This window comes from Streptopelia decaocto, assembly GCF_964273445.1.
Source record: "Streptopelia decaocto genome assembly, chromosome: 6".
Classification (NCBI taxonomy): Eukaryota; Metazoa; Chordata; class Aves; order Columbiformes; family Columbidae; genus Streptopelia; species Streptopelia decaocto.
Window position 1 is genome coordinate 46,737,417 of NC_138660.1, and position 24,933 is coordinate 46,762,349.

Below are 24,933 nucleotides of genomic sequence, written 5' to 3' on the forward strand. Positions count from 1 at the left end.
CAACTCTTAACAATATGCATATGAAAAACTATTTCCAACTAGTAAACAAACCAGACTCGTACCCTACTCAGCTCCACCAGCCTCCTCTATTCACAAACAAAACTGGCAGTCACTGCAACAGAGCAGCCAATTTCCACAAGAAGTTTGATCCCCCTGAGCTGGATATTCATTTCCACAAACACACACAGATCAAACCTAGTGTAGCCAAGGAGAAGCACCCACAGCTGTGCGGTACCGCTGCAGCAAGACAAGCCAAATTCACAGGGCTGCAGCTTCCTTATTTTATTAAAGAACCTTAACTTTTCAATGCCATGTTGTCAGGCACTGTGATGTGCTGCTTAAGTGATAGTGCTTAAATAACAACAACAACAACATGAAATTAATAGTTTCACTCTTCAGACCGAACAAAGCAAGATACAGGATATAAAATTAAGTGCTTTGACTGACAGTACTAAGTTACTGATCCAGCTCTTTGAACCCAAAAGGAGGGCTGCCACTAACTGAAATAAATCCCCAGTTACTGGACTCTGTTAAAGGTCTACCACTACCACTGCCAGAGACAGCTGTCTCTGGTCAGAGTATTCGCAGTATTCCAGAAAGATTTCCAGTCATTTCTTGGTAAATACTCTCTGCTTACTGACTGTGTAGGAATATATCAAATCTTAACAGGAAACCTAGCTGTGCCATCATGCTTCTTTTTTAATAATGGAAAAGCACATAATTTCCAAATAGAGGAATCTTTGGCAGTGATCTCAGAGAAAAGAAAAAACATTTTTCTATTTTTTTGTTATTATTTTAAATGGTAACATGGTATTTAAATGGTAACAATGTGACTCCCTAACTTCCTATTGTTGTTAATGCCTACACTACTCCTAGGATTCCTTCAAATTATAGTTTATTACACATTTTGTAGCTTTGTTTGCTAAGTAAGTTGATAGCTAGGTTAAGTGTCAGATAGTGACCAAGACAGATGATCTAATGGCTCCCTTTGTTTTCACCATTAAAAAGTTGGAAAAAAAAAAAAAAAAAGGAGATGTAAGGTTACTGAATTGGACTGTCTGAAATGGATTTCATGACACAGACCTTTCAGCCTCTGAGACCTCTGATTTCAGTATTTGGTTCCACAGTTACATCTTTGTTTACAGCACAGACATCCTGGGACTCTCCTCTGTAACCCCATGTGAGTCCAAGCACTGGTATGTAGGACAAGACAGAGCCTGCCAGTGGTTAAGGCTGAAAGGCAAGAGTGAGCTTGAATGAGTCTCTCCTGGAGTCAGTACCAATGTGCTTTAAGGCCCTGCCAGCACAGCACACACAGCCTCTGTTTCCATGACTCAGTGCTTCACCCACTACTCCTGGGTAGGCTCCCTGAGCAACATGGAGAAGGCCCATCTAAACCCAATACAGATGAGAAGGAAGACAAAGAGGTGCTGTAACACCAACAAGATGTCTGTGCTTCAGTCAGAGCTGGTAAGCACTAACACAGGTAACCAAAAGTAAGTAACTGCTGCTGTAACAAATAAGAAAGAAACTGTTGTAAGCAGTTTGAAAGCTGTGCTCCTGGGAACCAGTAGCTTACTAGACCCATAGTCCAGATCATCAGTGGTGGTGGAGTGCAATAAAAGCAAAGCTAAGAAAAACCAGGCATTTCATTAGAAGTAGGAAGCAGGCAACATGTTAGCAAACATGTAAGAGAGCAGCCTTGGGTAATTAGGTGACAGAGGTATTTCCAAGTCCCTTTCTTTCACAGCCTAGGGAAAGAGGTTAGAGCTCCCAGGTTGGCCCTACTCCACCAACCAGAACAACCCCAAACACACCGGGGGAGCCATGGTATTTTCAGTCTGTGCATCATGCTCCCGAACCTATAGTGATGCTCCTGAATGGTCAGTGATATCTTCAAATGGCCAAGAATCTGGCCCATAATAATCAACAGGGAAGGTAGTCATGCATGGCAATCACAGGAAACCACTAAAGACATTACTACATAACTCACCCAAATATCAAGGGAAAAACAAGTGTTTCCTAAAAATTTAATGGGGAGCGCTTCTCAAGGAATACATACATCCAGCATCTCCCATCCTGACCCAGAGGACACACTTCTCCTTGAGATAGCAGTAATGTCAAGTTAGTCAAGTCTCTAATTAATTCATTGTGCAGAATTTAACAACTCTGTTGTTTTTCCAGGAATAACATTATTGGGAGTTACAGCAAAGGTGTCCAAGTTTCCTGACACTTCTAACACAGTTCAGCATTGCTGGCCATGAGTTCTTGTAATTTCTTGTTGCTGCTCCTCATTCTCTCTCAAGAGCTTTGCTCTCCAACAGTTCTGACTTGACAAAGAACCTCCTTCTCTCTGCCTAATGTGTCACAGGGGGGCTTAGATTATCCATACCTTTTCTTGAGATGCATCTTCCCTCCTGCAAAAAAGCTCCATTTAAACAAAAAACAATCAGGCCTTATTCACATAACAAAGGCTGTTTTGAGATTAATATACATTGTAGAATGCGGATTGCTGCATTCTTGCAACATAAGCCACTTCTCTTACTCTTCTGTGCTGCATCCATATGTGGGATGTTTAGTACAATGGCCTCATTGTAATCACACAACTCTGGCCTTGTGTTGGAAAAAAATTGAAGAGAGCTTCCAGAATTGCAGAAAGATCAAAGGTTGAAGCCAGGCACTAATGACCTAATAGGCAGAGGTCTAAAAGTCAGCAAACCCCCTACCCCTGGAAGACAGTTCTTAGTTCACTTGTTGTTGTTTTCAAATTACTGCTGCATCTTTGTTTCTTTTTGGTTCTCATTCCATATTTTTGTAGGAGATCTATAGATTCTCTCACTTCTTTAAAGTGTAAAAATCGGGATCCTAGAACTTCATTGCTTCTCACTCATTGCTCTTTTGCAGTTACACAGTGACCTCATCTGAGGCTTCCAGAAGCCTTCCAAAAGGCAATGTGAAACTGTGATGTTTCAGCCAACAGCAGCTGTGGTTGCCTGGTACTACTACCAGCACTTCAGTCAGCCTTAGAAGCAAGCTTACTGACCACGGGTATTGTTGTCAGTTTGAACACTATCAGCAACAAAAAAAACCCACCAAAGTCTTAGCAGCTAAACAAATAAACAAATGCCAAAAAAGTCTCCTGTAAAGTTAAACTGGAGTGCTCATATAGCACTTAACTAAATATACATGCTACCGCCATCTAAGCTGTACAGGGAAGAGCAAGCTGTTATTTTCTGCTGCATAGCTTCCTCTGTAATATTGGAATGTTAATGTTCTCTGTCCAATAGAAAAGGTATAAATACTCACTGATAATAAGAATTGTGAGGTGGAAGATGAAGTTGTCATAGAGTCTGGTTGTTCTCAGGGCAGTGCTAGGGTGTTTGAATGACCTCAACCTCTTAAGTTTCCTGAACGCTCCAGACTATTTTGTAAAACAGACTCCTGATTTTCCAGACAGAAGATAATGTTTTGAAGAAATTACTGCTCTAAGTTCTTATAGCTGAAGTCATCAATTATTTTATTGTTGGCTTTAGGTCCAGCCACTGTTTTGCCTAGATATATGGACACATGATGTAAGGTCTTTGATTCCGCTGCAATAACTAAGATGTATTTGAAGTAAACACCACTGGCATGCACAAAAAAGGGAAAAGTGCTCTACATCTACATAATAAATAAGCCATTTAATTTTGTAAATGGAACTTTTTTGAGTTAAAATATTTGTGAAAATCATCACTCTCAAATCCTGATCAAGCAAATTTTGGAGGAATAAATCCAGGTAATCTATGTGTACTAGACAGCTGGAAACATCAGGTAAGAAGGATAATACTTCTTTTAAGGAATTTGGCAGATGTATCCCAATTAGCTAAGGAAGAACAAGTTTAGAAAGCTTCTGCTCCTTGTTGTGACTGGTGCTTAGTCAAAATTGGCATTAGCTAAACACAGCAAGTATTAGTGAAAGTACTCAGGCTCAACAGCTGAGACAATATTACACCAAGAAACACGAGGAAGAAGTTAAACATCCAACCATCCACTCACACCCACATCAATCTCAATCTCTTTGATGACTCAGCCAGTACTTAGCACTTCATCTATGATAAGCAGTGTATAATCTTGTTGCACAATGGTGTAGCCTGTTATTTCTGTAAGTCTTCTCCTCTCAGAAGTTTTACACAACCATGAAGCAGTGTTGTGGAAAGCACGCTGGCAGCAATACAAAGATCTCACTGATGTGAAAGCCAAAGCCTTTATTATAAGCTGGGTGGTCAGGCTGCCAAGTAATGCTGTTTGTTAATGCTGTGCATGACTAAACACTGTTCCTCTATGCATGATCTTTAAAGTTAATACTGTGTTTGATGGAGCAATATGTAGTAATAATAGATAATATTTCAATTAAGTAATCCATAAATGGATAGCTATGGTCTGCTATCCTAAGAAGGGATTCTACTAAAACATAAATCCCAATTTACAGTATTCAGTCCTAGAGATAGCTAGCACCTATCAAATCAAAACAATTTTCAAATCATGGGGGATCCAGATCTTTCCTTGGGAACCTGTCAGTAGAGATCACACTAGAGATCCGTAACAGTGCATTACTCTTGTTTTAATTTTCCTCACCTCAGAAGAGGCTGTAGCATTAGGAGGCTACTGGAGATCAGTCACATCTCACACAACACAGTAAATTATACAGAAAACCACCACAGGGGAGGAAAAGAATGGAGACTAAGGAAAGCCTGCACAACCGTCACAAAGCAAAGAGGTTTCTTCACCTCCTTTCACCCAAGCTGAATGTTCCCATAGTGGACAAGTCCCACTGGCTTTGCCCACTTGTCTCCATAAGGCCAGTGCCCTGCCAGGATGGACACTGGAGCAGTTTGCCCCACATGGAGCAAGGAGCACGGTGCAGAGCGCTCCTCTTCAGCTGTTTTGGCTGGGTAGGAGGCTCTCCTGTGACTCGTGCCCAGTCGATGCATGCACCCAGAGCCAGAGGCAGCACCCCAGGGAAGTGAGCCCAAGTGGGATGACGTGCCAGTCCCTGTGACTTTACCCAGTTCATATGCCCCCTACCCTAACTCCAGAGATGGTTTAGCAGAGAAATAATGGTTTTGCCTAAAAACTATGCTGAACATGACACACAGACAGACCAACAAAACCATTTAACTTCACAGTTTCTGTATTCAGCATTATATAAGACCAGATATGAAAATCTGGCAGAGGATTTAATTTGTAGACCTTTGCACTACGTTCACGATGATTTTCCAAAGTCTTGTTCTCACAGAAGACCTGATGCTGGAACTTTGGAAACAATAAATTAAAGTTTTTTCAAGCTCAGGTGAAGTGCTAATTTAGGAAACAAGCCAGGAGGGAAGATTTTTAAGGTAGCATTTATAAATCTACAGTGCAGCCAAGTGGACACATGTAGAAAGCACTTAACCATTAATCAGCTTTTCTGTTAGTGCAAGAGATGCTGCCATGCTCCAGTAAGAGATAAGATAAAAACACACCAGACACATTTGATAACAATGTGGTTTTGAAGTTTCAGTTTCATGCAGAAGAAAGTTCAGGCATTGCTCTTCTTCTTGTAAGGAGAGTGCAAATACCTAATGCAAATAGGGAATCAGCCAGGGATGTTTCTCTTAATGAATGTTGTGTGCACATTGAGTCCTAACACTACCTTCAGGCGACCTCCTGAAGGAACTGTATTAAGTCTGCAAAATCCTTCCTATTCTCTCTGCAAGTTCTGCAGAGGATTGACTGAGATTTCCTGATATTAACTTTAAGCACAATTTAAAGCTGCTTGGTAAAACTGTTAAAACTATTTCTCACATTTTTCATGAAGACTGCTGTGTTTTACACCGATTCAAATTTCAGTCGTCCGTTTTCAATAGTGCATAATGGCAGGGAGTAAGGACATGACAGTATATCAATGTTACTGCAAAAGAGATTTTTCTGCCAGCTTTATAAATATACAGCTTCATAAGTATTCACCTTCAAATACCACCACCAGGGAGAAAGTCAAACTTTCCAGAACCTCCAGTTAAAACTGTCAATGCAAAACCCACATTTGTGTATGTGAACGAACTGAGTATTGCTATATATCACTGCACAATTAAGCAACAGGTATGATGTACATTTGCTTTTAAAATGTCATGTTATATATAACTTCTTCCTTAACAACTCTCATGAGAATGTGGTCCACCCTTACAGTAAAGGAAATAACAGTATAAGAAAGAATGGATACAGCAATGAGAATTTAAGATTAACAGAATTTCAAGAGATCATGCATCACTGATTTCCTGGCTTAACAACAGACACTAGACTTGTGTTAAAGACAGTATATCAGCTCCATCAGGTGAGCTGCTGTCAAAAATGCACAAGAGGCAACAAGAAAACAGCTAGTTGTCAGACATGTCGCTTGAAAAAAAAACTCAAGGTCCAATTTATTTACCTCCCTATAATATGCTTAAGTAACTGATGGGCAGCACATCAGGCATACAGGACAGAAGCTTGCACAGCAGCGTATTTATTTACCTTTGCTATCAGTTCACTGGGCAAATCACCAATGGCAAGACATTTGTTGAAGCTTGGTATTTCTTTGAACAACTGCTAATTACAACACAAGGTTATTAAGTCTCTGCAGAGCTCTAAAAAACTTAACTAGTTAACTAGGTCATGCAAACCAGTGACCAACAAAAACACATTTTCATCTTAAAGACAGATGCTCTCACAAGCTGCTAAATTATCCCTATCCAATCCTCCAAAACAGTGGGGACAATTTTAGAATTCAAAAGTATTTAGTGTCTTCCTCATACTTAACAAAAATACAGTTCAATAACAGTAAAGCAAGTTCTTGTTCAACTTAACAGTGTTTATGCTTTAGGTTGATATCATTAAAAGCAAATCTCTGGACTGCAAAACACATTGTTCCTCCACCCCGCTTGAGTGATGACACTGCTCTCTCCTTCACATTCCCCCTCCAGAGCCAGATAAGTTTCACATTCAACAGTACTCTTCTCCCCTCCCCAGCTCCTCAACCATTGATATAAGAACAGAATTTAACACTTACACATATGCTACTCACCTGGCAGCCACAGCTAGTTACCAGTTAGAGGAATGCTTTCTGTCATACCTATTGTATCTTTCCAGAGTTTGCCAGGAAAGGTCTGGCTTCACCACTGGATGAATGAAAGGTGAAACACAGAAATTCCTTCATGGCCAGGGGGCTGGAGTCTCCCTGCCAACACAGCTGTGCTGGCACAAACCTGGTGGAAATGTGCCATCTCCTGAAAAAAAGCTTTTTTTTCTGACAATATGGTTATGAAGACACCTTCCTATCTGTCTCTGCTTCTGGGTTTTGCCAACACCAACCCTGGACCAGCTAACAGAAAGGCCAATAACCTAGACAGCCAGTGTTCCCCACTTTGTTTTTCTTTCACCAAGTCAAGCTGGCTGATGACATGGCACACATCTCTTCTGGTCAGAAACAGCAATGTCAAAATCCCCATTCCCACAGCAAGCTGATGGCTGCTATACTCCAACCACAGCAATGCTGCATTCCTGTGTCACAGAGACACACACAGAGCAGAAAGAGCCACGCCAGTGATGCCATACTATAAGTAGAGGGCCTGAGACTACATTTCTTATTGCTGCCTTCTTCTAACTATTTACAGGGCCAGATACACAGAATGAGATGTAGTAAGTGACCTGGACCCACTCAGGCAGGAACTCAATCTCCTGCCTCATTCCTAGCAGGGAATGAGGAAAGCAGGGCATTTATAAACTCTAGGCAGCTGTCTCTCTCACTGAAAGATTGCATTAATTATTACCAATTCCAGATGGGTATGCGTATGCAGGAAGAAAAAAGGAAGGCAGCAGTCAATGGGACATTAAAAGTATTATAAAGCACGCATGCAACCCATATACTGTATAGTTTATGTCCGAAGGGCAATTATGCCTCCAATATGGGCTGCCTCATGTTGTTCAAGAACAATTGTTCACAGTCCTTCAATTAGAGCACAAAAGTCCCCTGCCTTTGAGGTAGCGCTTTTTTTAGCTGCGGTGCAGTTAGTAATGCACTTACTCTTTCAGCACTAAGATCCATACGACAGGATTCTTGATTAGCAGCACTGCAGGCCCCTTACAGAACCTGACCACTCCGAGTCCAGCAGCCCAGCTGCCCATGCATCACCTTCCCAGCCTACAAGTAGCCTACACACACTACTGCAACTCCAGCCTTTCAGTTCCAGGAGCACTGTAAAAGTTTTATCTACTCAGTGATCAGCTTTCAGCATTGGATCATTTCACATCAGTCAACGCAAGAGCTGAAAGACTCTGTCCAAGTCAAGATTTGCAGTCGCTGGATACATAAGAGTCCCATTGTTTTGAACAGTGCTAGCCTCACTGACAACTCCATCAGTTTTGTCTTTCATGCAAGGGTACCTCTGATGTCAATGAGGCAACTGACTAAGCAGGCACTGGTGGCAGTAGTATGAATCTGGTCTGGTGAAAAACTTCTATATAGTTAAGTGGATGACAGCATAAGCCTTCTTTCTAAACTCCTTTCACACTGGTCATGAAAACCATAGATACAAAAAAGCTAACTTGTATTTCCACATAAAACACCCAGAAGGCATAGCTTGCTGGAAAAGAGAAAACATTTGTCTCCTCCTCCCTTTCAATAATAAAAGCATTTACATTCATATAGATTTGGATAGCATGTCTTCATGGACAATAATACACTTAGTTCATGTGTTAACTCCGTGCTGCACTCCAAGCTTACTTCTAGAGTAGTTCTTCTTAAGAACCAAAGTTCACATTCATCAACTCCCAAGGAAACACATCTAGGTGAAACGCCAGTCATCTGTTGCTTGCAGCATAATTACTGTAGTTATTTAGACAAGTCTGGTCTACAGAGCTATTTAAAATAGGATAGACAATCCAAGCCTGGAAGCTACCGGACAAACAAGACTGCAGAATGCTGCTGATATTGCAGCATTCAGTTCAGTAAGAAAAGGCAAGTGTGCCACTGATACAAAAATATAATTCACAGCTCCTGCACTGCAACAAGTTGCTCGGGGAAGAAGAGTTTCCTTTTCAGGCATTCTCAGAATGCTGAATCACCACACACATGTAAAAAAAAAGTATGAATGTAGACATACGCCTGTCTGTACCCAGCATACAAAGCCTCAGTGCATGGATTTCCAGGCACAACAGGCTATTCAAAATGGTTTTTTTCCTTATCTCAAATACTATCTGACTTTTCAAAACACAGGCTGTGATTTTCAGAGGTACTGAAAATCTGAAGCAACTGGATATAGTTGCCATAGCTATAAAGAATTCATAAGGAAAACATCACAGCCATAGCCTACATGTAACAGCATGGTCTTAGACATGGGAGTCTGCTGTCACATAAAGTTCCAGCTCTAACACAGAGCTTCTTATGCTCTATAGTTTTCCCTGCATATATCCTTGTGCAGCATCAGCCAGTCTGATCCATCATATATGGTATATACATAGATTTGGGATACATGTTCTTCAGAAGCCAGGGTTTACATTTTATTATTGTAGCTATTCTCTGTACCGTCTTCCTGAATGAATACACTTATTTTGCAGAATGCCTCACTTCTGTTTAAATTAAACCACTTCCACAGTAGGTTACCCTAACACCCAGAAAACATTACTTCTACTTTCACACCTTAGTTTATTTGATGCTGCCAGCCTTGTTCAGACAAGCCCTGAGACAAATACACCCCTTTGCTTTCTTAGTCAACATGCAAACCAACTGTAGCAAGCTTTTAAAAGTAAGCAGAAAATTACCTTTTGGAATAGACACTCATTCTAATTTGAATGACTAAACTGCATTCACACGGAGTTAACATTTGTTACATCAAAAAAAAAAAAAACTAGTCTTGTCCATTGCTAATCTTTGGAAATTAAAAGAGAACACAGACCTAAAGCAAGGAAGCCAAGTAAAGCATTCCCCTTTTTCCCTCCTCTATCAGACAAGATGTTAATTGGTTGCTTTGTCAATTAATAAGCATTGGGAGTATGAAAATGCACGTTAAACCTCCAACATATAAACTATCACACTGAAGAAATGTGTCAAGCTTTATACTACAGGATAAATAGCCTATCAGGATGCATCAGCATGGATCAGTGGGGACATCCTGTGGCCACTTAGACTCTTTACACATGAACGTTCCCATTATTAATTTTAATACATTTGTTCAACTGCTTTTGCAAATTAGATGCAAAGTCAGTTAATAATGTAAGAGGGCCTGAAGGCAATAGAATTTGCTTAGCTAACTTCCCACTTATCACTTTATGTAATCTTTTCTTAGTAGCTGCCGTGCTCTACTTCCATTTCCAGTATCTTGTTATCTCTCTTCTTCTTGGTTACATAGTTTCGAGGTTTAAAATATATATATATATATATAGAGAGAGAGAGAGAGAGAGATTTTAAGGAGCTTGAGCTGGTCTCGGTGGCAACACTAACCCCTGACAGCTATGCACACAAGTCAAAAGCAACGTTCTAATTCAATTTATTTAGATTTATAGCAGTCTTCACAAAAGGCAAGTAATTCTCGATCTCGGCACTCTGCCAACAGCAAAAATACTATCAGATGAAATAAATGTGTAAAGCACCTGCCAATATTATAAGCTAAGCAACCAGAAAACAAAAGGGCAGTAACTCCTGTAAATGTGAACACAGTTCCTTTAATACCCTTCCCTCCAAAAGAGGAACAGAATAGATATGTGTGCAGAGCCTGAGGTTGAGTACTCCTCACTGCCCAAAACTCCCTCTGTTTCCCTACTTACAAGATGGACTTCAGCTATTAAAGCTCGAGGAAAAGGTCCCCTAGGCAGTTTAAGGGACAGTTATGGCTTCATAAGTCAAGATCGTCTCAATTCACTTCTGATCATGTTGACTTCATCACTCTTAAAAAGCAAATTCACTTCAAGGACAATTATTTTTGTGGTTTGTATGTGCATATTTTCTCATTACAGGAAATAAGAAGATTTTCTTTTAAATTTGCATTTTCAAGCAATTCACCGTCTCTGCTTAAGTTGCCTATGAAGGCTGGGGCTAGCCAGTGCCAAATCCCAGAACATTAAGTGTTCCTGGAAAGAGGCTCTGCAGTCTGCATGGCCCATATTTCGAGTCCATTTAGTGTGGCATTCTGGATGGAAATACAGCCATCTAGGGCTTGCCCCAAGTGCGTTGCAACTGTATAATCCACTTAGGAGGTCTGTTCTTGAGCATATCTTCTTTGAAGCAAAACAAACATACCATCCTTCCAAGCAAGACATTTATGTTTTCCAGCAGGAACAGACCTTGTTGTTTGCCAGTCAGACGAGGTGTCAGCTCAGGCAACATGCTGCAAGGAGAAACTGCACTACATGCCTCAGGCAGTTCACTGGTACCAAATCAAAACTCATCCAAGCACACTGAGGTGGATATAGCATTTTTCAGCTCCAAATACCACTGTCCACTAAATTGAACTCTTAAACTCATCACACTTAAACCAAAGCAGTCTAGGTTATTCTCTGTGCTGAACAGTTTGCTTAAACTGTGCTTAGACTGCACAGGCAAAGGTTGTATGGATGTTATCATCAAGGCAAAAAAAAATCTGTTCTCCACTACCTGTGCAAAACAAGAGTTCACAGTAACACAAATTACCAACTCAGCGTAAATCTGCTCCCACAAAATACACCTCTCAGCTTCTCTCACACTTGTCATCTACAGCAATATTAGAAATTATCCAATGATACATCTTGCAAATATTTTTCCTGCATGTTCTTACTAAAGAATTTTTCTATCTAAATATTCACACACTGAACAGTTTCAACAAAGATTTACTTCTGGGCTGATCCTGAGTTTACTCTAATCCACTACAGAGTGGGCTCAGAACCACCTGCTCCAGAGTGTATGTGTACCTGCAGCCACAGTTGCTCAGTCTGTGGCTGGTTAACATTCCCATATAACACTATTAAAAAGATTACCTTCTAGCTGTTCTACCAATTCCCTTGGCGGGGGAAGGGAGGGGAAAAGAGAAAAAAAAAAAAAAGTATGTAGCTTTTGTCAGTGCTGTTATTTATGATACAGCTGGTAAAAAAACAACCAACCAAACAAACAAAAGAAGCTGTAAACAGAAGAAGGGCCCTACTTAAGCACTGAGTGGGATTTCACAGCCATAGAAGAGGCGAGAAGGAGTGCTCAGGTACGCTCTGTTTTATTCCCCAAACCCATGTGCCACACATGGTGGATTGCTACTCTACAGCCTTCACATTCACACAGACCTTCCTTCCCCCTCCTCTGCATCTGTAGCAATAATTAAACCCAAGAATGTGCTGATATTAGACACTCACCCCCAATGCATCGGTCTGTGCACTTCCTCAATGTAGTACAAGGAAACAAATGAGAAACACCTGTGCTAAATAACACTGGACTAATCCACTATTAAAAGCCACAGTTTGTGTTTCAGTCTGCAACGGTTTCTACTGAAGAAAAGCACTGAGCTGCCAGTGAATCTTGACTGAGAAAGATAAACTGAGGCAAAGATAGCTTAATAAACAACTCTGAAAGGATTTTACAGAGCCTATGTCCCCTATCATGCTTGTGTAAGCTGCTTACAACAAGAGGCTAAGAAAAGGAAACCTCGGGAAACCATGCAAGCGGGCATATTCTTCCCAGAACAGTTTTGTGATTTTTGGAAGGAAGTAATCTGATGCACAGATGGATGAGAGAATGAACAGTTTTTACAGAGTGAAACAACAACACTGGATTCTGAAACTAAGCACAGCAGGTACCAAGCTTCTGGATGGGTGTTGAAAAGATTCATACGATTTCCTAAAAGCTGATATGCTTAATCCCTCCTGAAAAGAAGATGTAACTGTTATCATTACTCCAGAATGTAATACCAGATCTCATAGATACAATACAAGCATATACCCTCCTCATGGCTTCATGTGGCACATGATTTAAATTACTTTCTATTATGAAGACAAATACTCAGAAATATACCATAAATTTTATCACCATAAAAGTATTTCCCACAGCCATTAAAAGAAACCTGTAGTTGTTAATATGCTACTGCAGTAAAGACTACCGTCCAATTACTGTTATATAATGTTATCAGACATAATAGGCCTTTTTCCCAAGATCCACCACATGCCCACTGAAATAAGTTGAATGGTTCAGGCAGATGTGTATCATAACAGATAAAATAATATTAACAACTATGGTGAATTAAAAATTAATCTCTTTCTTAACACCAAGTATGGTTCTCTTCAGTGAAACTTGAGATAAAACAACGTGGAAAAACTTGTTCTGTTGATCCCAAAGTTAAATCTGTACTGTATGTAAAGACTGAGGATGCCAGCCTTTAAGTGCTTTCACATTTTTTTACATGAAGTCTGTTTTAGGAAGACAATCATAGAAATAATAGTTAATAAAAATTAAAACCAAATACGCCAGGTAGAAGTTATTGTAGCCATTTCTATGAGTCATATACATTTGCCTTGTTTAAAAAAAAAAAAAAAAGTTAATACAAACTGATCAACTGGAGAGGTGATGATTTTGAAGACTGATGGTTCTTTCTTGTGTTTGCACACAGTGTTTAGTATGTTTGATAAACAAAATATGTCCACAGTCCTAGAAGCATGAGGATGCTTCTAAAACAAAAAAGTCAACAACAAAGCCAGTTCAATCGTTTTGCAGCCTCTGGCAATAAGTGCTGTACATTTATATAAATCTCATGACCAAAACTTCTGAGCGCTGAAGTTTAAGCATCTTTCTCCCATGTGCAACTGAATGACTAACCTCCACACAATATCTATTTTGGATCACCCAAACATTCCTTCGCACAGGACATAAACAATTCCATGATCTATTACACCAAGAACAAGCAAGACTGCCAAGTAGTAATAGCAGGTACACAAAACACTCCTCTCTCAGTTCTACCTCACACCCCTGTCTCCCTGAGTCCTTTACAGTTGCCTGTTTGGACAGCAATCACAATTCCCAAAGCAGAGACGAAAAAAAGGAGAATTAAAATTATTAACTCAACATGAGTAAACAAAAACACATAAACAAGGGCCAGCCGAATGCCGTTATTTTTTTAAACTCCCTGCTAATAGCAACAGTGATTCAGAGGAGTGTGCTTTAAAACAGTCATGGTAACAGAGTTGTTTCTTACCTAGTAGAACCCTTCCTTATGTCTTTCCTTCTTGATGTCTTCCCTCCCTGCATCATAACCTGTTCACCTTCACAGCCTGGAGTCATGCCCTTATTTAGACAAGTCGGTGTTTAAAACAACGACCTTACACATGAGCAAAGTTCAGGTAAATGAGAAATAACAAAATTAGATCTACAAGATTGGCCATACGAATATAGACATGAGCAGCTCTCCAGTGGTCGTTCCAGCAGAGCCTGTGCCCCTGTGCCTCCACACAGGAAAAAACAAACAAACAAACAAAAACAAACAGGAACAAAGACATAAGACTGGAGCAGCTACCACGTGACAATTCACTTAAATTTGTGAGCCCTGCACTAACTTATGAGGAACAACTTGCATGAGAACGACTATTCATGTAAGCTGAAGTAAACAAACCCGTGCCTTTTACTTTTTGTGTAAATACACGTCCATGGGGCTATATAGGAACTAAAATATTTAATTTTAACTAAAAAAGTTTTGCTACATAACACGACAAATTTCCAAGAAAGTCCTTAGCATTGTTAAGTCCTCAGAATAAGGTAATGTAAGGTGATATGTCCTTTATCCTTTATAGTTGTGTGGTTTTGTTTTGTTTTGTTTTAATATCCCCACATGCTTCAAAACGCGACTAATGAAGAGTAGCTGATTTCCCTGATCTCTGGTGATAATCACCAAATGCTGTCTGCCTCTCCCGTTCTATCCCGTGCTGGTCAACAGCCGTTTCAGGCTGCAATGGACAGAAACAGTGAGAAATAGTCATACAAAGATGTAACTTAGGACAGTGGTAACCTCAGATTGAGGAATTTTTTTTTCCTTTTTTCCATTAAAAACTAACCATGTTTAAGAGAGACAACAGTACGTAATCGCACTGGTACAGGCGCCGTGTCCCCCCTGTAGCCGCTGCTGCATTTCCCGGCCCGTCCGCGGGACCCCGCGGGCTCCGCTCGCCCCGCAGGGCCGAGCGCCAGGTACCAGCGGCGTCACCCCGGATTCTCGACACTTCGTTTCTTTCGAAGGCCGTATCACGGGCTTAACGCCGGCCTGGCCGTGCACCCCGCCTGCCTCGTCCTCGCGCCCAGGGCCACCTGTCGCCGCCAGCGTCACGAGGAGGCGGCCCGGCCCCGCTCACCTTCGCTCGGCGCCCGCCGCAGCGCCGCCGCCGCCGCCGCCCCCCCCGGGTACAGACGGACGGGCTCCAGCCGCTCTCCGCTTCAAAGCGACCGCAGAAGGGCCGCAGCCGGGATGAGGCCGCCCGCGGCGAGGGCGGGACGTGCGGCGGGGCCGCCCGGCACCGGCACCTGCGCCGTGAGGGGGCGGGCGCGAGGGGCGTCCTGAGGGGGCACGCGCTGGGGCTCATGACACAGGGCACGCGAGGGGCTCGCGGGGGCACGCCATCGGCGCGCGCGGGGCTCGTGGGGGCATGCAAGTTCCGCCACGGCGGCCGGTCTCTTGTTCCCTTCAGCCCTTTTTTGTCCGGTCGCAGCCACTCTCACACAAGTGTCGCTTCCTTCCCTGCGCGCCGCGCGGGAGCCCACGGTGAACACCCGTGAGATTCCCGCCAACCCCCCTCGTGCAGGGACGCGGCCACCCCGGGCGGCGCGGGGACCGTCCGCGTTTAACATTCCCCTGTGAAAGAAACGCGTTTCCTGACAATCGGCTCCGCTCCGCGGCGGGACAGTCGAGAGAGAAAAATTAAAATAAAATATGAAAATAAAAAGCAGTTCTGAAAACATTTCCGTGCGCCTCTGAAACACCGCTCCGGCTGCCCACGGACGCCACGCCGGTTGCTGCTGCCCCGTGGCTCTGTCCCCGGAAGGGGGCAGTCGAGGGCAGCGCCGCAGCGGCCCCCCGCCCTCCTCGACGGCCGGCGCCGGCCTCTGTGCAGCCGCCCGGGACGGGGCAGGGACACGGGCGGCCGCGCGGGGGTGCCCGGCACCGCCGGTACCGCAGTGGTTCCAGAGCCGCAGCAACGCCTGGTCACCGGCCGCCACGTGAAGGGAGGTCTCGTAGGTGCCGCCAGCAACTGCTGTGTCAAATACACGTGCGTGTGTACCAGACGGAGTGTCACGCCCCCGCCTGTAACGTTGCAGAGGTTTCGCTGAAAAGCGCTGCCACCCTGGCACTAAAAGGGGACGGGCAGCGGTTCCCCGACACGGCTAATTCCCCAGGGCCTGGACACCCGAGAGGCACCTCCGACCCGGCCCCCACATCCTCGCGCGCCGCTTGCCTTCCTACCAGCCCTCGCCGCCAGCCGCGCCCGCGCGAGGATGCTGCTCAGGGAGGACGGGCGCCGCGCGCCTTTCCCTGGGGTCGCCGGCCGGGCGAGGGCACACACCGGGCACAGCGCGGCAGTAGCGGCGGGCCCGAGCCGCAGACCCGTACGCTCGCTGGTGGCAGTCGGGCCGCCCCGTCGGACTGGGCCGGCGGCGGCAAAGAGGGTCGACGGCATGAGCCGCACGGCGGGTTCGGAGAAGACCCTGGCACCGATGCCGGGGCGGTTCGTGGCGCCGCGCAGCCCCCAGCAGGGCGCAACCCCGCGGCCGCTCGTACCCGCGCCCGGCGCCGTTCCCATCCCGCGAACCCGCGGGGATACGGCGCGCCCGGGCACCCCATTGGTCGTTGCTAGGTGACGTGCGCCGCGCCACGTGACCGGTGTTAAATGCCGTCCCGGCGGCGCGCGGCGCCGCAGAGCCCGTCCCGCTGACGGCGGCGGGAGCGCGGCTGCCCGGCCCGGCCCCGCGGGCGCGGAGTGGAGCGCAGCGAGCATGGTGGCGCGGCCCTGACCACCTCTCCCTGGTGGGGACGGCCGCGGGGCGGCGGCAGCCCGTGCCCCGGCGGGGGGGGCGCAGGATGACCGGGGTTCTGGAGAGCCTGGTGCCGGACATGCACGCCAGCCAGATCTCCGCCGGCAGCTACCACCAGCACAGCGGCCTGCACAAACCGCAGGAGTCTCCTACACTGCCCGTCTCCACGGCCACCGACAGCAACTACTACACCAACCAGCAGCACGGGGCTGCGGGCGGGACGCCCTATGGCCCGGTGGGCTCCTACCCCTACGCGGGCTGTAGCACCGCCCCCTACTCCGCCAAGGCCGGCTACGACCTGGGCTACGCGGGCGTCTACGGTTCCTACGGGCCCTACGGCAGCAGGGCCTCCCCGGCCAACAACGACTCCGGTACGTCTGAGCCCCGGGGGGCGCAGCTCGGGGGAGCCGGCGGGAGCCGACCAGCCCCTCCAGGCCTGGCAAGGAAGCAGTCGGAGCTGGGGACCCGGGGTGGGCCGAGAGGGCGCTCATCTCCGCGGCGCCGTCCCGACGGGGCGGGCGGTGATTCCGCCCTGCGGGCAGGGCCCGGGGCGGTGGGGCCCACGCTCTTCACCGGGGCCGCCGTTTTTCTGCCACAGCAGAGAAGGAAGACTGCGAGCCGGAGATCAGGATCGTGAACGGGAAGCCGAAGAAAGTGCGGAAGCCCCGGACCATCTACTCCAGTTTCCAGCTGGCGGCTCTGCAGAGGCGCTTCCAGAAAACACAGTACCTCGCCCTGCCCGAGAGAGCGGAGCTGGCGGCCTCCCTGGGCCTCACTCAGACACAGGTAGGGCTCTCCCGCCGCGGCGCCCTGAGCGCGTGTCCCCCCGCAGGGCCGCTCACCCTCGACGGGCTCGGGTGCGGGCGTGGGAAGGAGCCTGGTCCGCGGTGCCTCGACGGCCCCAGGGTGGGAGGCGGGAGAAGCGGCCACACCGCTGAGGAAGCGCCGGGGCTGCTCAGGGCTTTGCTCGTCCCTGCCCCGCTGTGGGCGGCCCGGGCGCCGGGTCTGCCCGGCAGAGATTGCGGCCGCCTGACACCTCTCTCCCCTCAGGTGAAAATCTGGTTTCAGAACCGCCGCTCCAAGTTCAAGAAGATGTGGAAGAGCGGCGAGATCCCGGCGGAGCCGCCCCCCCGCCGCAGCGCTTCGCCGCCGCCCCCCGCCTCGCCCCCGGCCTGGGACTTCGCGCCGCACCCGCGCACGGCGGCCGGCACCGCCAGCCCCAGCCCCGCCGCCGCCTTCCTCGGCAGCTACTCGTGGTACCCGCCGGCACCCGGCGGCCCCGCGCACCTGCCGGCGGCCGCCCCCGTCCCGCAGCCGGCGCAAGCGCCGCACCACCACGGCGGCGGCCTCTTCTAGGCGCCGCAGAGACTTGAGCCCGAGGGCCTGCGCCCGGCGGCCGCGGGTACCGAGGTGCAGCACTGGTGTTTAGATGAAGCCTGGCTCCGGCCGTCCCAGCGGACATGAATCGCTCCACGCTCCATCCCGTCACGCCGCCGGCGGCGGACCCCGTGTGCGCTCAGCTCCGCAGGGTCCGCCCGCCCGCCGCCAAAATAACTGCGTTGCGGAACACCCACATCCTCTCCTTCTGTCCCTCTTCCTCATCCCCGGCTTCTTCATCGAACCACCGGTGCCGAACTTTGGTTAACTTTATTTTTATTTTTTTAAAGTTGATAGGTGCCTTTGCGGATGACCTCATTTTGATGTTGGGGAATTCAAAAAAAAATAAAATGTTAAGAAAAAAAAGATAAATAATTTTTATATGTAGATTTAAAACAAGAGCCTGCCGTGTTTAGTTATCCTTTTTAGTCGTGTACGAAACCGTCCAGCGACGAAAGCTGGTTGCAGGCGGCGGAGCCGGGGCAGCTCTGCTCTTCCGGCGGGGGAGCTCCCTCCTGCACGGTGCCTCCGGGAAGGTTTGGTGCCCCGACGGGGCCTCCCCGGGGCGAGCGCCGAGCCGTGGCGAGCCCTCCCATCCGCCGCCCCGCCAGCAACCCAGCCGCTGGTCCTGCCCCTGCGCCGTTTGATGTCTGCCGTCGTGAAAGAAAACAAAACAAAACAAAAATTGAAAAGGTATTTTCGGTTATTTATTATAGAAAACTTAAACACTCTTTAATGTTTCTTTTACAATAAGCAGAGATTATTTAAATAAATTATTGTTTCCACGGTGTCCGCGCTGAGTTTCTTCAGGGGTGGGAGAGGCTGGAGGTGTCTCCCTGGCGTTCGCCGGCGGGAGAGCTGTGTCCCTTCCACCTCCTCCCCATTTCAACTGCTGCTGCAAGCGGGCAACCTCCCCACTTCTTCCCCCCTCTCTTCGTCTACAATAAAATCTCGCCCCAGCCAGTCTTCTCGGCAAGGCCATGAATCACTCAACGCTGCCTGCAGCAGCCCAGAGCCTCCCACCCCTCCGCCTGCTGGCGCCAGCGACATTTCGCATGGGACTGGCTCCTGCGTGGAAGCTTTGCTTGGGCTGGAGCTCGTGGCTGTCTCCGAGCCCCTCTGTGGCCCTTCGAGGCTGGAGGCAGCAGCTGGACCTCTCCGGGATGTACCCCTGGAAGGCTAGACCCCTCAGGATGTACCCCTCTGAAGGGCTACATCCCTCATACATAGCTGAACGCCTCTGGGATGTATCCATGGAAGGCTGGAGCACTCCAGGATGTACTCTACACCCCTCCGAACTGAACCCTCTTCTAGGCTGTGCCCCTCGGGACGTACCCCTCCCCGCTGTGCCACTCCAAGCTGTAAGCCTGAGGGGTGTAGTACCCACCGGGGCTGCATCCCTGGAGATCCTGGCGGCTGGAAGGAGGGAGCTAAGAGTGGGGTTTCTACCCCTTGTCGCCTCGAGGGCCCTGCCAATGTGGGAGGGTGCGGGGGGAGAGGGACCGGTGCGGAGGATCCCGCTGCAGGCAAAATGATTGAGAGGCCCAGGTCAGCTCGCCCGGGGCAGGGAATGTGCAGCCCGGGCGGGACTCTCCCGACAGGCCTTGGCCTGAGGAGCCCGGGCGGGGCCGGGGAAAGCAAGGGGGAAGCTGGCCCCACAGGGACTCGCCAGAGTGGGGGGGCCCAGGAGGGCGGATTGTTCCTGAGAACTTGGGGAAAGCTTGGGGGTGAGGGGAGGGGGTGGGGAAAGGTGCGAAGGAGGAGTGAGGAAAAGAGAAGGGAGGGATGTTGGAAGACAAGAGAGGCAGCGGTATATGAGGTGAAAAGAAGTAGCGGGAGAGACAAAGGGGGAAGCGGCAGCTGCCCCCCGGTCCGGCCCTGCCCCAGCGGCGTGGACGGGAAGGAGAGTCTAGATCCGTCCCGGGAACAGCGGGGCCATCCTGTCCCTCACCTCTCCCCTCCCTCATCCTCCCCGCGTCCGAGGGCAGACCCGGCGGCAGGAGCCTCGGCCACTCGCTCGGGTCGGGGGAAGGAGTTTCCCCGCTGGCAGGCGATGAAACGCTGGGGCGGCGGGCACGGAGCGAGGAGAGGAAGACAACGGGGCCGCCTCCAGAGGCAAGGGCACGCGTGGCGAGCAGCACCGCGGCTCCCGTGATCTGGCAGAGGCTGTGCTCCCGGCAGTGCGCGGTGCCTTCGCAAACCCCGACGGGGTAGGGGGCATAAGGACACTCCTCCGCAAGGTGACAAGTTTTGCTAAACCGCTCGTCCAGGATGCAAGAGGAAACCATGGGCGCGGGACATGGCCAGGACGGGAACAGAGATAGCCTAGAGCCCCGCGTCGTTTTTGCAGGCCCTTCAAATAAAGTTCCCCCCAAACACCTGAGTTCTATCCCTTTCCCGCCTACCCCCCCTCGCCCAGCAGCGCGTCTCCAGCCCGGTGCGCCGGTGCAGTGCGCAGCGCGGCTCGGCCCGGTGGGGTCGGGCAGGATGTGGGGTCCCCGGGGCGGGGCTCTGCCCACCTGCGGGCCACTTGTCAACGGTCTGGGAGCAGAGCACAATGCCCCAGGACGGGGAGATATCAGGCTGGCCCTCCGCGCCTTCCTTCTCCTATATAGTTATTTATTATTTTATTATTTATTTATTAGTACTTATTTGTTGCCTGCTAGCAGCAGCTCTCCCTGGGCTACTCGCACCTGGTGTGTGTGTGGGGGTGTTCGTGCTTCACCCCTGCAGCATCGCCGCAGCTCCCGGAGCCCTTTCAGGCTCCGGATTTCGTCCGCTGCTCGTACGGGTTGGATGCTGTTCACACTGTGCTGGGGACGGCGAAGGCTAGCGGATGCATAGGCTCGCTGCACCGCCGCCCGCACCGTAGATGCACACGTATACATATGTTTGTAATCTGTTTCCTCATGCTCTTTTCCTGTCCGGTAGGACAGGGCAGACACCGCTGTGAACCATGTGCCCCCGGACAAGGCGGCAGCCACGCGGGGCTCACCGCCCGGGGCCGGGAAAGCCTCGAGGAGGGGGGCAGCCCCGAGGCGAGAACTGCCCCTGCTCCCCCAGCACTCCGGGAAGGCTTGGAGGGGGGACATGGCTTAGCTGATTTCGCTCCGCGCCCCAGCGCCGACGGCTCCCCCGTCGGGCCCGGCCCCGGGGGTGGCTGCTGAGCGGGGCCGGCCCCGGGGGGGCGGCCGGGGTAAGTGACGGCTCCACAGCCAGCCCGGTCCGGGGGGGCCGGCCTGGCAGCCGCTCCGGGCGAGTGGCACCCTCTGCCTGCCCAGCGCACGGGCGGGGCCGGCCGGGCTTGTGCCGTGGGTAGGCAATTTACTCATTTGCCCCGGTGAAAAGAAAAAGCACGAGAAATTCAATTAAAGCGGCTCTGGCAAAAGGAGTTATTTGAGGCATGAATGTCTCCCCTAAAGCTGCAGCAATCATGTGGCATTAGACACTTCCGGAATCCTATAGCCAACTTGAAAAATCCCAGGCCCCTTTTTTCCCTAATTTTTGCTCTGATCTGTAATTTTATCCACATTTGCACTAGTTTGAGCATTCTGGCTCTCCCATCTGAAAGCCTGCAATTACTATATAATTCTTCGCAATTTCACATGTCCTAATATGGACTGTAATTTTTGCGCAAGACAATTTCCTGCTATTTCAAGCATCAACATTGTCAAAGTTGTATGTACATAATAAATGGGAATATCAATGCATAGTTTTTAGCATAACATCTTGACTCCTCGATAATTATATCCGTTCGGAGCCTACGCAGAATTAGCCTGAATTGCATGGTAACTGCTGCTGCTTTAAAATTTTTAAAAATTACTCATAATTTTCCCAAAGATTACCAAGATCTCGAGTGCACAATGTCATCAGCGTAATGAAGAGTAAACATTTATGCTAATAATCTGCAATTTTTTTCATCAGCTATAAAGACAGAGGCTATATAGCAGAAAATTTCAGTCATATTCTGCAAGAGCAGAGCTGCAAAAAGGCTGCTGCGCTCAGAGGCATGTGCATCTCTGGGGGATCTCAATCCACATTTGCACTCTCAGGATATTATTATTGTGCTCGGCTCTTTTTTTTTTTTTTTTCCTTCTCCCTCCCCGATCCTCTCCCTCTCTTCCACACTCCTTCGCTCCTGTAACTTTCGCAGCAAAAAGCCGCGTTCGGTCCTTTGGTTTGTTGTAAAGCAAATACTTGTGTCCAGAGCCTGAGGGACTGAGGTGGAAGGTAAGGGTGGCGGCACAGGCTCCTTTTCGCGGGGGTAGGTGAGTGCACGGGGCGCGATGTGGACGGACGCCCCGGGCGGGCCGCGGGAGGGGAAGCGCCGGCAGCGGCTCCGCCGTCTCCATCTCCCCGCAAAACTTCCCGCCGGCGGCGCCAGGGCGAGGGAAGGGAGCGGGGCGCCGGGCCGGGCGGCGGGGATGCGGCGCGCAGCCGAGCCGCGGAGCGGTGCTCGGGCAGAGCGGCGCCGGGGCGGAGCGAGGGCACTCGCCGCCCGGGGCTTCCGCGGGGCCGGGGGCTCCCGGCGCCGGGGCGCGCTCCTTTTCGGAGGTTGTTTTCGCGGTGTGTGTTTTCGGTTCCTTGTGAAGGGGAGCGTTACTGCCCGGTTCCCAGCCGGGAGCCGGGAGGGCAGGGCACCGGCGCGGGGGGGCGGACATGGCACTTTGTCACCGGCGTGAGAACGGCGGCGGTGGCGGGAGCGGGAGCTGGTCCGGCGGCCGGCGGCGGGGCGAACGGAGCGGGCGGCGACGATTTCTTATCCCGCTCTGTCAAACGAAGGGAGCAAATTCCGAATGCAAAGGGGCTTGGGTTCTGATATTTGATTATTTTTCTAGTTTGAGGGGCCGCTCTGTGCTCCGCAATTAGATTGACACATGTACAACATCCCCAGTCATTCAAGGGGGTTCGCAGGGACACTCCAAAGGGATTTTTTTTTCATTTTTCTTTTTGGGTGGAAGATATTAAAGAGGTATCTGTTGTTTGGCAATTTTGCTAAGTCTGTCTTCATTACTTCAACATTGTGCATTTGCTAATTTGGAAGCCCCTTCCTATTGACAGCTCTGCTCCATACACCTGCAAGCAATTTGCAGAGCTCCAATATAGGAGAATTGCAGAGATGGCAGCTCGCACCTATTTTATTTTTTTTTTTCTTCGCTTTTCTCAATGCACAGCAAATTTGGCTTTCAGTGCGTTATCTCTTTTGTTAATGCAAAAAGATTCCCTGGGCGAAAAAATTGCTCATAATTACCAGAGAGATGGGGAAACTGCATTAGAATAAATAAACCTGAAATTACTGTAATTATGTTGTGTTTGATGGGCTCGGCTTGTAATCAAGAAGAGAATACAGTGAAATGATGCTGACCCTCTTGGGTTTGCAGCTGTACGCGCACTTTGGGGTCTTTTTTTGCAGAAAAGAGTCATTTTGATCATCATTAAGCTGTGTGTAACCTATTTCAGAAGTGTTTGAAAATGAGGGGCACTTTTTTTTTTTTCCCCAACAAGGAAAAAATATATCCCAAAATTACATTTTGCCATTTACAGACTCATCCATAAGGTTGTGTTTGCGGGGTGACAATTGTTAAAGGTATAATATTCGAAATCAGGACTTAATCATTGTAATGAGGTATTGTTTCAATATAAGCACCTTTGGATTATTCATAGTTTAATTAATATCCTCATTATGAAAATCTTCGAATCAGATATTTGATGAACTACTTGTCAGCAACAAGGCAGAATTAATTAGGCCTGTATTGAGATTAACATTTTCAAATGTAGCATTATAATAGACTCTAACTCAAGACCGCCTCGCTGAGATAAAACTAATAATTTCTCTATTTGAACGGTTAGCAAGACGTTATTGAATTAGGAGAAGCTAATACGTCTTTAAAGCGCTCCAAGCTGCTTGACCACCCCATTCCTGTCCGGTCAAAAGCGTTTGGCCTCCGGCTGCAGCCGCCGCCGGAGCTGCGCCGGTCCCGCTCCGGTCGGGGGTTCAGGCTGCTCGGGACCGGGCTCGGGCCGTGGCATCGAGGGAAATACAGAGCTGGGAAGTATTTTCCAGGCCGGATCCAGCACCCCGGCGGGCCGCCCTGGGTGCGCCGCCGCAGACACTCGCGTTGTGCGCCCGGACGGATGCTGCGCTGCCGCCCATCGGCTGCGCACCGGCCCCGCGCACTGGGGAGGGGGTGCGTATGTCCGGGAGCGTGAGCACTGACCCCGCGGGGCGGGACACCCACTCCCCCCGGGGAACCTGCGCGCAGAGCCGCGCACGGTCAGCCAACCGAACCGGGCCGCTCCGGGCTCCCCTCCGCTCTGCGGGAGCTGCTGCGGGCTGTGGTCGGCGCAGAGCCACCCCGGGGAGCGGGCACAGCCAAACCTGCTACCGGGAAAGCCGGGGCGGCACCAGGAAGGCTCAGCGCCGAGGGGATGCGCGTCCCAGGGCTCTGGACTGGCTGTCGGGTCGGGGAACGGGGCTCTCCCGGGCCACTCGATCCCCCTCCCGGCCCACGAGCTGGTCCCGGGTGCCCCCGGGGCAT

General features: G+C 49.0%; 1 protein-coding gene across 1 annotated transcript; it reads left to right on the top strand.

The window, feature by feature from the left end:
• Positions 1-17,063: 17,063 nt before the first annotated feature.
• Positions 17,064-18,614, top strand: DLX2 (distal-less homeobox 2; the record flags this gene model as incomplete). The annotated part of the gene is made up of 3 exons (XM_082056755.1): positions 17,064-17,388; positions 17,616-17,803; positions 18,068-18,614. The coding sequence occupies 3 exons, from the start codon at positions 17,064-17,066 to the stop codon at positions 18,371-18,373; spliced, it is 819 nt and encodes a 272-aa protein (XP_081912881.1). The 3' UTR covers positions 18,374-18,614.
• Positions 18,615-24,933: the final 6,319 nt, after the last annotated feature.